At 39.4% G+C, this 12,889-nt stretch overlaps 1 protein-coding gene across 1 annotated transcript in view; it reads left to right on the plus strand.

The window, feature by feature from the left end:
• Positions 1–12,889, plus strand: part of LOC110977614 (serine/threonine-protein phosphatase 2A 56 kDa regulatory subunit gamma isoform-like) — a 57,495-nt gene that overhangs the window by 40,390 nt on the left and 4,216 nt on the right. Inside the window, exons 7-16 of the mRNA XM_022231899.2 lie at positions 3,183–3,313; positions 5,492–5,551; positions 5,831–5,939; positions 6,932–6,985; positions 7,605–7,655; positions 8,299–8,418; positions 9,582–9,709; positions 11,531–11,632; positions 12,188–12,260; positions 12,758–12,868. Of these exons, the coding sequence (XP_022087591.1) occupies positions 3,183–3,313; positions 5,492–5,551; positions 5,831–5,939; positions 6,932–6,985; positions 7,605–7,655; positions 8,299–8,418; positions 9,582–9,709; positions 11,531–11,632; positions 12,188–12,260; positions 12,758–12,868 (939 nt within the window). The remainder of the gene's footprint in view (positions 1–3,182; positions 3,314–5,491; positions 5,552–5,830; positions 5,940–6,931; positions 6,986–7,604; positions 7,656–8,298; positions 8,419–9,581; positions 9,710–11,530; positions 11,633–12,187; positions 12,261–12,757; positions 12,869–12,889) is intronic.

Below are 12,889 nucleotides of genomic sequence, written 5' to 3' on the forward strand. Positions count from 1 at the left end.
ATTCAGGGAGAAAACTAAGGATAAAGAAAAAAATTCTTGACAAAAACAACGATTTTTCAGCAGTTTGTGGAAATGCTACCAGTAAGTACAGAAGAGACTGGAGAGTAGACATACATGAAACATGAAAAGATGATGAAATGATGTAGTCAACAGTTAGCTTCCTGAGCAAACTCTGGGGGGCAGCATGACATGCAGTGAAAAAAAATTGTTCCATTGGCAGCCCGGTGCAAAACATTTACAACACTGTGGTTGGAAAAAGCAATGAGGTACATGTACATGGAGACATTCCTCAGATTCCTCAAACCTTAGTAATTGATATTTGAGGCTCACCAAAAAATGGAAATGCCTTTCGAATAATAGGAAAAAGAGTCATAAAAATTATATCATTTGTCATCCTCTAACAAGCTTTCTAAAACAAGGATTCATCTATGGCAATGTGGAGTCTTTGGCATGATGAGAAAACATGGCGTCTGCGGTTATGTACCACTGCAGTAACTGACCAAAGGAACTTGTCCTTGAATAATTCAGGGTAGATCAGTTTGTCTTGGAGGTGGTGCATTCATTCTTCTCACTGAGGCAAACAGGCACTGTACACTGAGATAGCTGGGATATTGTTGAATGGCATACTTCATATCACTTTTATTTACCTCTGAGGTTGCTTCCAAAGGGAATTTTCATCTTGTGTGTGGACTAAATGAGAACCCTTACAGAATTCTGCAAATGATTGCAATGTATATTCATGAATCAAATTATTGTGGTTCCAACCTGTACCTATTCTGTCAAACTGATGAAAAGTCAGCCAGCGAGCATAGGATATCATGCAGATCATACTTAAATATCTTTTCACCTGCAGTACTCCACATTTAATTATTTTTTTCGACCCGGAAGCCAGACTCTCATCACTGATCTGGCTGTCGTCCAGTAAAGCAGTAAGTCCACAAATGTATCATTCTCAGTGTCCCCATGGCCGCCCGCCCGTTGTTACCTTTGAATTCACACGAAACTACGTGGTTTAATTGCTGTGCAGGTCTCACATGGACTAGTGAGGAGACAAGTGGTCATCGGGAAAGGGCAAGGCCTCAAGTGTTAGAGGTGCTGATTCGCATCTCTCTGGGGTGTTTGGTGTTTTCAACATGTGCAGACTGTTTTCCACCGACGTTTTTCCCAGTTCACTGTGATGAGCCTTACAGCTATTTAAAGCTCATCTTTTTGTGTACATGTACTCTCTCTCTCTCTCTCTGGGATTTGACAGTTGAGCTTGTTGAAGAGAAATTACTCAAAATGCAAAAACAAAAACAAACAAAAAAAACTTGAAACAAACATACAGACATTTACATGTATGTGTATGTACATGTATTGTGATACACGTATAGCTTGTTTCCATTCTCAGTGTCTCAAAACTGAGCTCAAAATGCATAAATCTGAAATCAAATAAACACTCTCTTCAACCCTTTTTTTATCATATTTCATAATCCCAGGAATGACATGTAAAGTACTTTTGGCTTGTTGTGGTATTGCTACACGGATCAGATTAGAGGAAGCACTCTCATCAGCTTGATGAAAAGTACCACATGTACATGTACCGTAACTTCTACAGGAAATTAGTGAGAAATTCTGCAGGCAAAGCATAGAGGTGTATAAGGCAAAGTAATTAGTTTACAGAGCTTGAGTGGAACAGGTTTGCCCACTAATTCAAATTGTCTTGTAAACCTCCACAGCAAGCACACCTTAGCATTGCTTATCACATGTACATTTACATGTATGTAAAGGCACAGTGCAACATGTTACATCTTTGTGTACTGGAACCATGAAATACCTGGTACATGTTCGTTTATTGAAATGAGTGACATGCAGAATGCCAAGGAGCTGTCTCTAGCACATGGATGAAAATGGCATCATTTGATCTCAAGTCAAACTTTTTAACCTTCAAACAGGCACATGTGTTATGCAAGCCTTGGTGAAAAATATTTTGTATACAAGGAAAAAAAAGTCATCTTAGGAAGGAAATAGATCTGCAAGATACTGACGTCAGACTTTGTTTACATGTGCGCTTTCCTACTGGTATGTCAGTGACTGACAGCCCGTTCCCACTTGATCCACTGATTGGGGGATCTGATCCACCTTTTGCCAAATTGCGGGATCAGATCCCCCAATTGGTGGATCAGATCTGGCAATTGGCGGATCACGATCAGATTGGAAGGCAATAGGTGGGTCTGAATCGTCTTAGCGTATAGCCTGCTGCGTGTGACAGAGTATCAAAAACGGAAGCAAAGTTTGAAGAGACAGCGTTCTAGGCTGAACATTCGGTCCAATTCAAGGTTGTCACCTCAGTAGAACTCTGCACCCAAAACACTGCAGGGTCACACGCATGCCGCCACAGCACGCCACACTGCCACAGAGCGCACTCTAGCACATGCGCAATACCGAACTCAGTGACCTTTCAAGCTCGACATTTCCGTCCGAAAAGTTGGATCAAGCACTAGTGGGAGTGCAACTTGCAGTTTCGTTGCAGTAAGATAATGATCACACCAAAATGCTGGATCAAGATCCACCTTTTCCCAATTCAAATGGGAACGGGCTGATAGGTTGGTCTCAATCCAGCGAGTCCCCATAGGAAAGCCCAAATGTAAACAAAGTTTGACCTCATTATGTTTTGGTCTGTTGTTACTGAAGACAGTTTAACTTCATTGAACTTAATGTTTACCATGAAATGCCCAAACGTTGCAAGCCTTATCTTTCAAAAGAGAAACTGAATCACAGCAATAGCTGGATTAAGTTGTTGGAAGTTTTCATTATGCGAGTTTGTATAGTTCTTCATCTTTTTGTGTGGTACATGTATGTCTTCTTCAGATTTGGATAAGATGGGGAAGGTGGAATTGGGGCAACCTTGATAACAAATTCTAGGTTTCTTAAAAGGGCCTTACACATCCATGTACTGGGATATGAAAACATACATGTATATGTACTTTTTGTTATTGTTTTGTTTTAATGGCGCTTTCAGCAACTCAGGCTATTTGCGCCAATAACTGTACGTTTATTCATACACTTTATTTATCAGCATCACATTACGGAGTTAGGAAGAAGGTCCAGTTTTAGAGGCAGGAGGAAACCAAAGTGTCTTGCATCCACGTATAAACAATGTTCCTGTACATGTTGGTGTGTTTCCCAATTCCTGATCACAGTTGCTGGAGCTGTTTGACAGTGAGGATCCCAGGGAGCGCGATTTCCTCAAGACCACTCTACACCGGATCTATGGCAAGTTTCTGGGGCTGCGGGCATACATCAGGAAGCACATCAATCATATATTTTATAGGTAAGAGCGCTGATGCTGTAGCAGTAGGATTGAATGCTGGTTACCGTATTTGAAATTCATATTGACCATCTCTTGTGTGGGGAGACTTTGTTCCTACTATTATAGCACCTGTCCACTGCATGTTAATACAAATATTCACCTGAAGGGTAGCTGCTATCAATTTCGTTTTACTATAAACTTTAAAATGCACCTCAGTTAACCTTCTTTTTAATTTTTGTTTCACTGTTTTGAATGGTAGTTTGGGTTTTAATTTGATGCTAATGAACATTTCCATATTTCTAAGAAAAACTGTGGTGTCATCTAAGAAAGAAGCCTCAGTGTTACATTGGTTTGTATACAAAAAAGGCCTCCATTTTGTAGATTTTGCTGGACTAACTAGTCTCTGTGCTGATTCATTGTTGTTTATGTGAATAGCAAGAAGCTGCATCAACCCCCTTTTTCAGAAAAGTTTTCAGTAAATAAATTCTTGGTTCACAGTTAGAATAGAGAAACCTATGCACCAAACTACTTTGATTACATTACAGCAACTGCGCCCTCAACTGTCCAGGAAAGCATGGATAATCTAAACAGTTTTTAAAAGTGCACTGTTCATTGCATTTTACCAAATGGGAATGTAAAAGAGTTTTCATATATTGAAAAAGCGTCTGATGTTCTAGGAAAATTTGCTCTAAGCAAAGTTCACCACAGCTACACTTGAAGCATGTGTTCATGTAGGTGCATGCAGAGGCTTACCCAGTCCAGTTGCGGTGTGAATGACGTGAAATCTTGTTGATGTGACTTAAGTTGAAGCCACAGTATTGACTTACATGTATTTGACATGGCATGGCGTTTTGTGTCTTGTCCTCAATTACAGTGAGCCATTTCTTCCGAGAAATCAAGAAAATCTGACCTTTTTAAAGCCAGTGTGTAGTTTGGAATCGAAATTGTGAGCTGACTTGCTACCAGTACCAGTAAAATATGAAGCAGTTTCTAAACTCAATTATCTTATCTACAGTTCGGGGCTGAAAAGAAGCTGCTTTGTTATGATTAAAAGATAAACATGCCTGTTTCTTAAAGGCAATAAAACCGAGTCCCATGATCACTAGATACAAAAGGCACTAGAACCTAGCCATATGATCACTAGATACAAACGCAGGTTTTTAATGTTTGATTGATCACGCGGTGCTGATGCAAGGTACATGTAATGACAATATGGCATCTTTTTCAGAATTGTGCACGGATATATGTACGGTACTTTTTACAAAGGCTGATAAGGAAAGATGGCACTGTCTTTGAAAACAAAATTTTCAGATTTTCTTATCGAAGTAATTTAAATGATACTTACTTAATTATGAGAACATCCAAAGCGATTGCCAAAAATCAGTCATTTATGGCCACAAATGTAAACTACATGTAGCAGCTACCTGTAAGTCCACAATAGCTACATATATATGTACTCATCCACACAATGGATAATAAAGCTTAATGAACATAGAAATTAATTTCTTCATGAAATATAACCTGTTGTACCCACATGTATCCAACAGTCAGAACTAAGATATTTTCGTGAGGCTGTGAGTGACTCTTTTTTTGCTTGGTCTGAAATTTTTAGAGTGGATCAGTTTTCTTTGCAGCTGAGTGGCAAACTTTTGCATAATCTTGAACTAATAACTGGAAATGGCAAACATTTTGGTAAAGAGGATTTTCAGTCATGATTTTTGATGTCCAATTTACATAGTACATGGAAATATGCGCGCCTTCCAAGTCTCTCAACACTCTGGCGTATATAAACCAGCCAACAGAAATACACAGATTTGGAAATACGCCCGCTCCTATGGACATGGTACACTTCCTGAAATGCCTTTGCCCGTCATGTTACATGTACATGTATGTTAAGAGAAAACTTCTAAGCATGGACTGCATAGTATTTGCCAGGGTTTTGTAAATACCCAAAGAGTCTTCAAATTAAAGTCAGATTGGAGATTGGTCTATCCGAGAACAAGCAAATCAGATCAAGTCGGCCTTTTCCTTTGTGTGAGTTATTTTTTGTCACTGCCTTCCAACATGCTTGCGTATTTGCTTATGCAATGTCGCAGCTGCCGACTAGTACGTGTTTTCTGCAAACAGAACTTAGCAACTCGCTGACCTTTGACCCAGAACTTGCTACCACTCATTGCTCTCTCTCATCATTTCCGGCAGATTTGTGTATGAAACAGAGCATCACAATGGTGTTGCTGAACTACTAGAAATCTTGGGGAGGTGAGTTTTGGTTTGGATGAGAGCATTTTGGTTTCATCAATTTTTCTGTTTATAACAGGGAATTAGTGGCTTGTAGTTTTTCAGCATATGAAAGAATTTTTTCAATAAAAAAAATGCATCTTTTTTTTCCTCTACTCACTCAGACATCAAGCCAGAATGTTTTAATTGCATATTGTACATTTACTTTTGTACTGTCTGATGCTTTGAGTACATATACATTTGGGGTCTTCTAATTGGAATTTGTTGTTAAATGAAAACTCTGTCGGCCCGGTTCTGCAGTATCATCAACGGCTTTGCCTTACCGCTGAAGGAGGAACACAAGCTATTTCTGTTACGAGTCCTGATGCCTCTTCACAAGGCCAAGTCACTCAGCGTGTATCACCCACAGGTGAGTTATTAAAACTCTAACAGGGCAAAATCCTGCAATTTCAATATTTTTTTCCACACACCCCAGGGAGTGAGGGTTGGAGGAATATTTGTGAATGCTGCGTGATAAGAGGAAGAGATTGCTAGAGAGATGGATGATGGGATTGCAAAAAAAGTGTTACAAATACGCGTTAGTGTCTGTAATGCTTTTTCACCGGTTCCCTGCACTATTCTCTGTGGCAATTAAAATTACACAAGGCCCGCAAGCTCATGATTATTTATTCAAATGATTTAGTGATCTGTTTTTGATTACGGTTTCAGCTAATTGCATGAATTTTTTTGGGTCTGTTTCCATATTTTAATCTTCATGTAAGGGTTTAATTAACAATAAACAATCTTGTAAGCAAACAAAAAACTGAAGCTACCAGTCCTCCTTGAGGTCATCAAAGGGAAATACCAGTAAGGTGTCTGCTATGCAAGTCTTGCATGTAGTCTGCTGAAAAAGTTGGTGTGTGGAATGGTTCTTGTCATTCTGATGCACCCTCTGAATGGAAATCTTTATTTGCAGAAAGTGATTTTGGATAATCCAACAGAGAAAATGTAACCGAATTTGCAAAAGATGCATCAATTGAGATCTAAACTAAAACTACCTGTACATGCAAACTTAACGTAAAGGCAACAGTTATTCCCAAATCCTTAAGCACCTTGTAAAAGAGAGAGTGTCGTACATGTAGGTCTGGTACACATACTGTTTACATTGGCTGTCAGTTCTAGTGGAAATAGCCAGCCTATTGCATTGGGAGTGCCCTCGCATACAGTGTACGTGTATCAATGGTTACAGTTATTACAGAGATCATGGCTGATACGAATGGCGCCTGATCAAACATGGCTATTTGCATAATGCGGAATGGAGCCGGACTACATGGGGCTCCTCAGAAATTTTCCGGGTACAGAGTTGTGCAAGACATTGACTATCGTTTCCCTGATCCCTCCCGACCCCTTGTTTTGTTGCAGTTAGCATATTGTGTCGTGCAGTTCTTAGAGAAAGATCCCACACTTACAGAAAAGGTAAGGATGTTGTTTGTCACTCTTCCCTTTGAACTCGTGCAAACTTAATCTGGTTTACAGGAATTATTCAGATAGTGAGTTTTTGTAGAAATTGCAGAATTGAAGGTAATGCAGCCTGTCTCTGAGTGTAATTTTGGCAAAAAATCTAACTTTCATTGCAGATAGATCCAGTCCCAAATGAAGGAGCAAAATAAGTGTTGTTCATGAAAATGAGCAAAACAGATATCTCTTTGGGAACAAGAAAAATTCATTGTGTATTATAAAAGGGAGCAAATTAAATGTCTGTAATAGAGTTGAACCAATGTAATTGTCATTTATTGAAATAATTTATCAACGAATTTGAACATTTTGTAGGATAATATGAGTAGATGTTTTTGTGACTAAGAAAAACTAACATTTAAACAAGCATAGCTTCTGTGATCTTTTAGTAAACTGAGATTTCAGTCCATCCAGTTGGCTTTCTTGAGTCATTTTTGCTGAAAAAGGGGAAGTTAAAATGTCATCCTAGCAATAGCTTAAAGAATATTTCTATATTTTTATATTGATTTTATCTACCGGTACACTTAATATGGTTTGTTGACAGACTTTGAATATTTCCCTTTGGCTGTCTTGTTTGTAGGTTCTAAAGCTCCTCCTCAAGTACTGGCCAAAAGTGCACAGTCCCAAAGAGGTAAGGTTTGTTCAGGCTTGCTGCCTGTAAATTTTCTTACCACAGAATTGGAGTCATCATCAGACATATGAATATTTGAATTGCTATGGATTGAGAGCAGGTGCGCTAGTCCCTGGAGTTTTATGCATTTGTAGACTCATTTGTATAACCAGATTATGCCCACAATGTTCTTAAGGGTGTTGATAGGATACTCAGATCCCCCTCTGCCTAACGCCTTTCTTTGGTCCCCCCCCTCTGCTCTTTACTTGTGACAACAAGCAGTCTTAGGAATTTCTAGACAGCCAGGCACACCTCTCAACACCATGGTCGTTTGCAAACTGGAATTCTGTACACATGCGCTATTCAGACAGCCAGCTAGGTTCTTGTACAACTACCAAGTGAATGTGAAATCAGTGCTTCAGGAATTGAATCAATGTTGACCATTCTTAGCATAGCACCACTGCATACACACAATGCCCCTGGTACTAGGTGAATCATCATGCCAGCTTTAGCACAATACCACACATATTCTGAACTCAGCCAAGATTGTCCCATTCATTCTCAGGGCTCACAATATTTGGCCACTTAACAGATTCTGAATGGCTAGGGCATTGTTTCAGCCAAAATTGTCGCGTTCATTCCGTGGGATTGTTTGGCATTGCAGGTGATGTTTCTCAATGAGTTGGAGGAGATTCTTGATGTCATCGAGCCTACTGAATTTAATAAGGTCATTGAACCATTGTTCCAGCAGCTAGCCAAGTGTGTCTCGAGCCCGCACTTTCAGGTAAAGCTCATGTGTAGATTTCTCCTGCCTGTGGAAAAATATCCCAGGAGGCAGAAATTGAAGTATAGTGCCATTTTTCTCATACGGGTAACAGATACGTGTACACTCCAAAAATGCTTTACTTTATTTTAAAAATGAAAAATCCAGATTAAAACTTTTTCCCAGAGAACAGTTACAAGTCAAGTGAGTTGCAAAATGAACATTGAAAAGGGCATTCTTTTGTTGTTTATCCCCTGTTACCTACCAGTTGACTTGTCATTTGAACCGCTGTGATCAAGTCCACAGGAGAACTTCCTGGTCTCTAATCCTTGCAGTGTTACGGTTTTGTGTCATTACTGAACATTACTCTGTGATGTGGTGTGTACGTACATGTACATAATAATAGCAAGAAGCAGATGCCGCAAAACAGAGTAAAGGGAGCCAGTAACATTACCGTCAAGTGAACATTGTATCCCTGATGGTTTTTACATTTTTGCCATGCCTTGAGTACCCCACAACCTGTTCTTCATGTGGGAGTGGATGCTACAGCTGATATGAGACCAGAGGATGATTTCTGTTTTGAAGTAAAAAATCAATGCTTTCTTAAATGCTAAACTTAACAGGAAAGATATTTGTTCCATCCATGTTGGACTGCAAAAGAGAACAACAATTTTGTGAGAACATAAAGTGTGCACGCTACTATTTCATTCAAATTACAGCCTGCATACCTGTTCATGGGTACAAAATGCTTTTGGATGTTGGATAAGATGATAAGTACTTGACAGGAAAAGGAAATAAAATTAGGAGCTTTTTTGGGCTGCATAGGTTTCTCGCACTCAAACAAATTTTTTAAGACTCTGCTGAGTGGTTGTGAAGGAAGAACTCGTCCTTTAGTGGTGGAGGTTTTGACCTCAATTCAACTTTCTCTGTCCCAAAATGTTCCCCCGAAAATTTCACTGCAATCCCATTAAAAACATAGGAAAATGGAAACGGTGGACCCTATGAAACCTAAATTGGCCGTTTAAGGCCGTGTCCACCTCAGCTGTGTCGTGACTATGGCTTTGGTCTTTAACATTGACCCTATACGGTAAGTAGTCGTAGCTGTAGACTAAATGGCCGATTTGGACATACATGTAGCCATGAATTTTCTTTGATACTCAACTTTGATTGCATGTGTTGTGCAGGTTGCTGAGAGGGCGCTCTACTATTGGAATAACGAATACATAATGAGTCTCATCAGTGACAATGCTGCTGCCATCCTGCCAATCATGTTCCCTGCTCTCTACAAGAACTCCAAGGCTCACTGGAACAAGTAAGGAAGCATTTTCATTGGCTGGTCTCATTTAGGGACTCCTCTTTCAGTGAAAGGTTTCAGAAAATGGTGTGCCCTACCTCGTTGTTGCTTCATTTTTGTGAGGAACTGTTAAAAAACAATCTATTGTTGAGAAAAGATCATTGGGTGACTTGAACTTAAAGTACCTGCTGAGAATCCTGGTGCAGTTGAAACTGTAAAGAGTGGCTCAGTATTCAAAACACAAACAAAATGACTTGCTTCTAGGCTGACATCAGTGTTCTAGTCAGGCATTCAAAAGCATATTGGGCCGATACACTGAGCAAAAACCCTGACGCCCTGAAAATCCCCCCGATACGTAATCGATAACGCTTCTGTTTTCCTGGGGAATGCTAATAAGTTTAAGAAACATTACTATCAGAGATTTGAAAAAAGAATTCTTCAAAAACACCATCAAAAAGTTACCAGAATATTGACAAAATGCACCCAAATCGAATGAAACTTCCACAACGCGACACAGTACACACATCGTGCACATGCACAGGTTTCCACAGTACAGCTAGCTCTGTGGAGACATCACGTATGCTCGGCATGCACAATACTGGTTCCTGCCGCCCCACTGACAAATTAATAGCAAGAGTAGATGGGTTAGCAGCCAGACTACAGGTCCCGATTGTGCACAGCCGTGATAGCATGGTTGGCAGTACGGTAGTTGCCCGAACCTTTCAAATGGTGTCACCTCAAAAACTATCAAAGTAAGCTACAACTAACTTGGTCTTCCTCTCTCTGTAGTTTTTTTCTCAAATGCATTTACCGGTATCTCGTCTTGGTTTACGAGGACGATTTTTGGTAAGACCGTGGCGGTGGTACATGAATGATTCTGAAACAAACTATTTTTCTTAATATTTTTGGTATCGTTGAAAGTTTCGGCACAAACATCTAACCTTGAGATGTCGATAACCAGAATAAGTTTGGAATGATGGTAACTTATATTCTTTTTGACAAAAGTTCCAGCAAGTCGAGCAGATGCCCCTCTCCTTTAATTTCATCCTGGCTACGGTAGAACGCTGGCTGACATTAAAACCAGTTAACTCAACATTAGTCAGGCTATGCATAAACAGGGCTATAATGATTATGGATTTCACTTAAAGGATCCAGGAAATGAATTTTTCTTAGAATCACTTTTTGTGTATCTCTGTACTTGTCTTCCATGTATGAAGACTGGTTGACATCTTTTTACATGAGTTACATGAACTGAATGGTGCACTTTTTCAAACATTAAACATTGACCGAGCATTTCTGGACAAATGAGGGCACTTTTGCTTTGATGTAAATCCAGGAAGACATGGTTCAGGTTGCATGTTTTCATGTTGAAATTGTGAACCCCAAATTTGCTATCTGGGAACATTTCTGTGAAAAGGATTTTTGCTGGATTATTGCCATGTACTTACACGGCAATAAATTGCCACAGAGAATAAAATCTGCCATAGCAGTGGTTAAAAAAATCTAGAAATTTTCTGTGCACAAATCGGTGCAACATTGAGATTCCAAAAGAAAAGAGCATCAAAATATGGGGTAAAATTGCAAAACAAAAATTGAAGGTTAATTGTAACCCAAAGATGCAATTTCAAGGGTTTTTAGTAAAATTTATAAAAATATTTCCATTTCCTGGTTCCTTTAATCAAGTTGCCTGAGAACAGACTGACTGAATGAAGAATTCCTCCAAACGCAATCATACAAGTCACCTTTCTTAAACACACCAAGTTTGTTGACGTCCCCCGAAACCCTGAATCCCTAAAACCATGCTGCATTCTTGGTATTTTTACCTTTTACTACTGACAGGACCATACATGGCCTGATCTACAATGCACTGAAGCTCTTCATGGAGATGAACCAGAAACTGTTTGATGAGTGCTCGCAGAAGTACAAACAGGAAAGACAGAGGTAAGATGGGGAATCCTTGCAAACAGCAGCGCACAAGCAACTTAAGTTTCTCAAAAAACCATATCATTGATGTTGAAAGATAAAATCCTCTTTTTAGAAAAAAAGGTGAAAATGTCATAACCCTATTGCCAATCGCTGCAAAGTGAAAGGGGTGCAGAAGTCTGTGGGGACTTGGTTTTCCAGGTGCTCAACAGCAGTGGAGTTAGACTGGGAGTTAGTCCTGCTGAACAGTGCCACTGTTGGTTCCTGTGGGTGGCTAGCAAACTCTGCAATCCTGTTAGGCCAGGAAAATAGTTGACATGTTAAGATCTTGTAAAACTGGGCGGTCCTCTAGCTTGAAGACTCTTCTACATGTATAACTTCAGCAAACATTCAGGCCTGAATACCATAGAGGGTAATGTTAAGGATTGACAATGAAAAAAAATCTTAAATGTGGTACCCCAAAATATCAAGGCTACAATTTCCATTGTCCATCTTTGGAATATCCAGTGGGTCAGATGATCACATGGATTTGCAGATTATGTTATGTAACATCATTTCCTTTTCCCAAAACAGTGAGAAAGACAGACTAAAGAAGAGGGACGAAGTGTGGAATAAGATTGAAAATGTTGCAAAACAAAACCCAATGGTAAGTTTTCAAAAATCATGTCAGTTGAAATAGTTCTTGATGATTTCATTAAACATTAAGTGATAGCCAGGAGATACCTTGTAGAGGTCACATATTAAGTGAAATGTTTAGTTTAAGGGAAAAAATACTATAGACTGGAACTTGGAAGTTATCCGGACCTTCATTAATCAGTTCTTGGTTTCTCAGTATAAAAATTTATGCTTTGGCCAGTTTTATTGCAGTAAGGTTTAGGATATGTTTGCAAAGACTGTTTATGCTATTTGTTTTTCAAGAATTACTATTTGCATCGTTGTCATTGTCAAACCTGGAAACAGATTTCCACTTGGAATACCTCACAGCAGGTGGAAAAGTTAACATGTATAATACATCCCAAACCATTTTGTCCTTTGATTAGTTTCTTGTTAAAGTTTTAGACATGGAAGCAATAATCTTTATCAGCATTCTAGTTCTGATTTCACCCTGTGTGCCTTATTTTCTTCTTGTCATTTTGCCATCAGTTTGAGCGATTGCACAACGATTTCCATGAGGAGAACAGCCGTATGGAGGTTGACACAGACGAGGATGGTTATGACGGAGACATCACCAAGGATGTGGCTACAGAAGCTAAGGTAAACATATTTAGTGGCTGT

This window comes from Acanthaster planci, linkage group LG01 (genome assembly GCF_054643075.1).
Source record: "Acanthaster planci isolate LZ-2023a linkage group LG01, COTS_SCS, whole genome shotgun sequence".
NCBI lineage: Eukaryota > Metazoa > Echinodermata > Asteroidea > Valvatida > Acanthasteridae > Acanthaster > Acanthaster planci.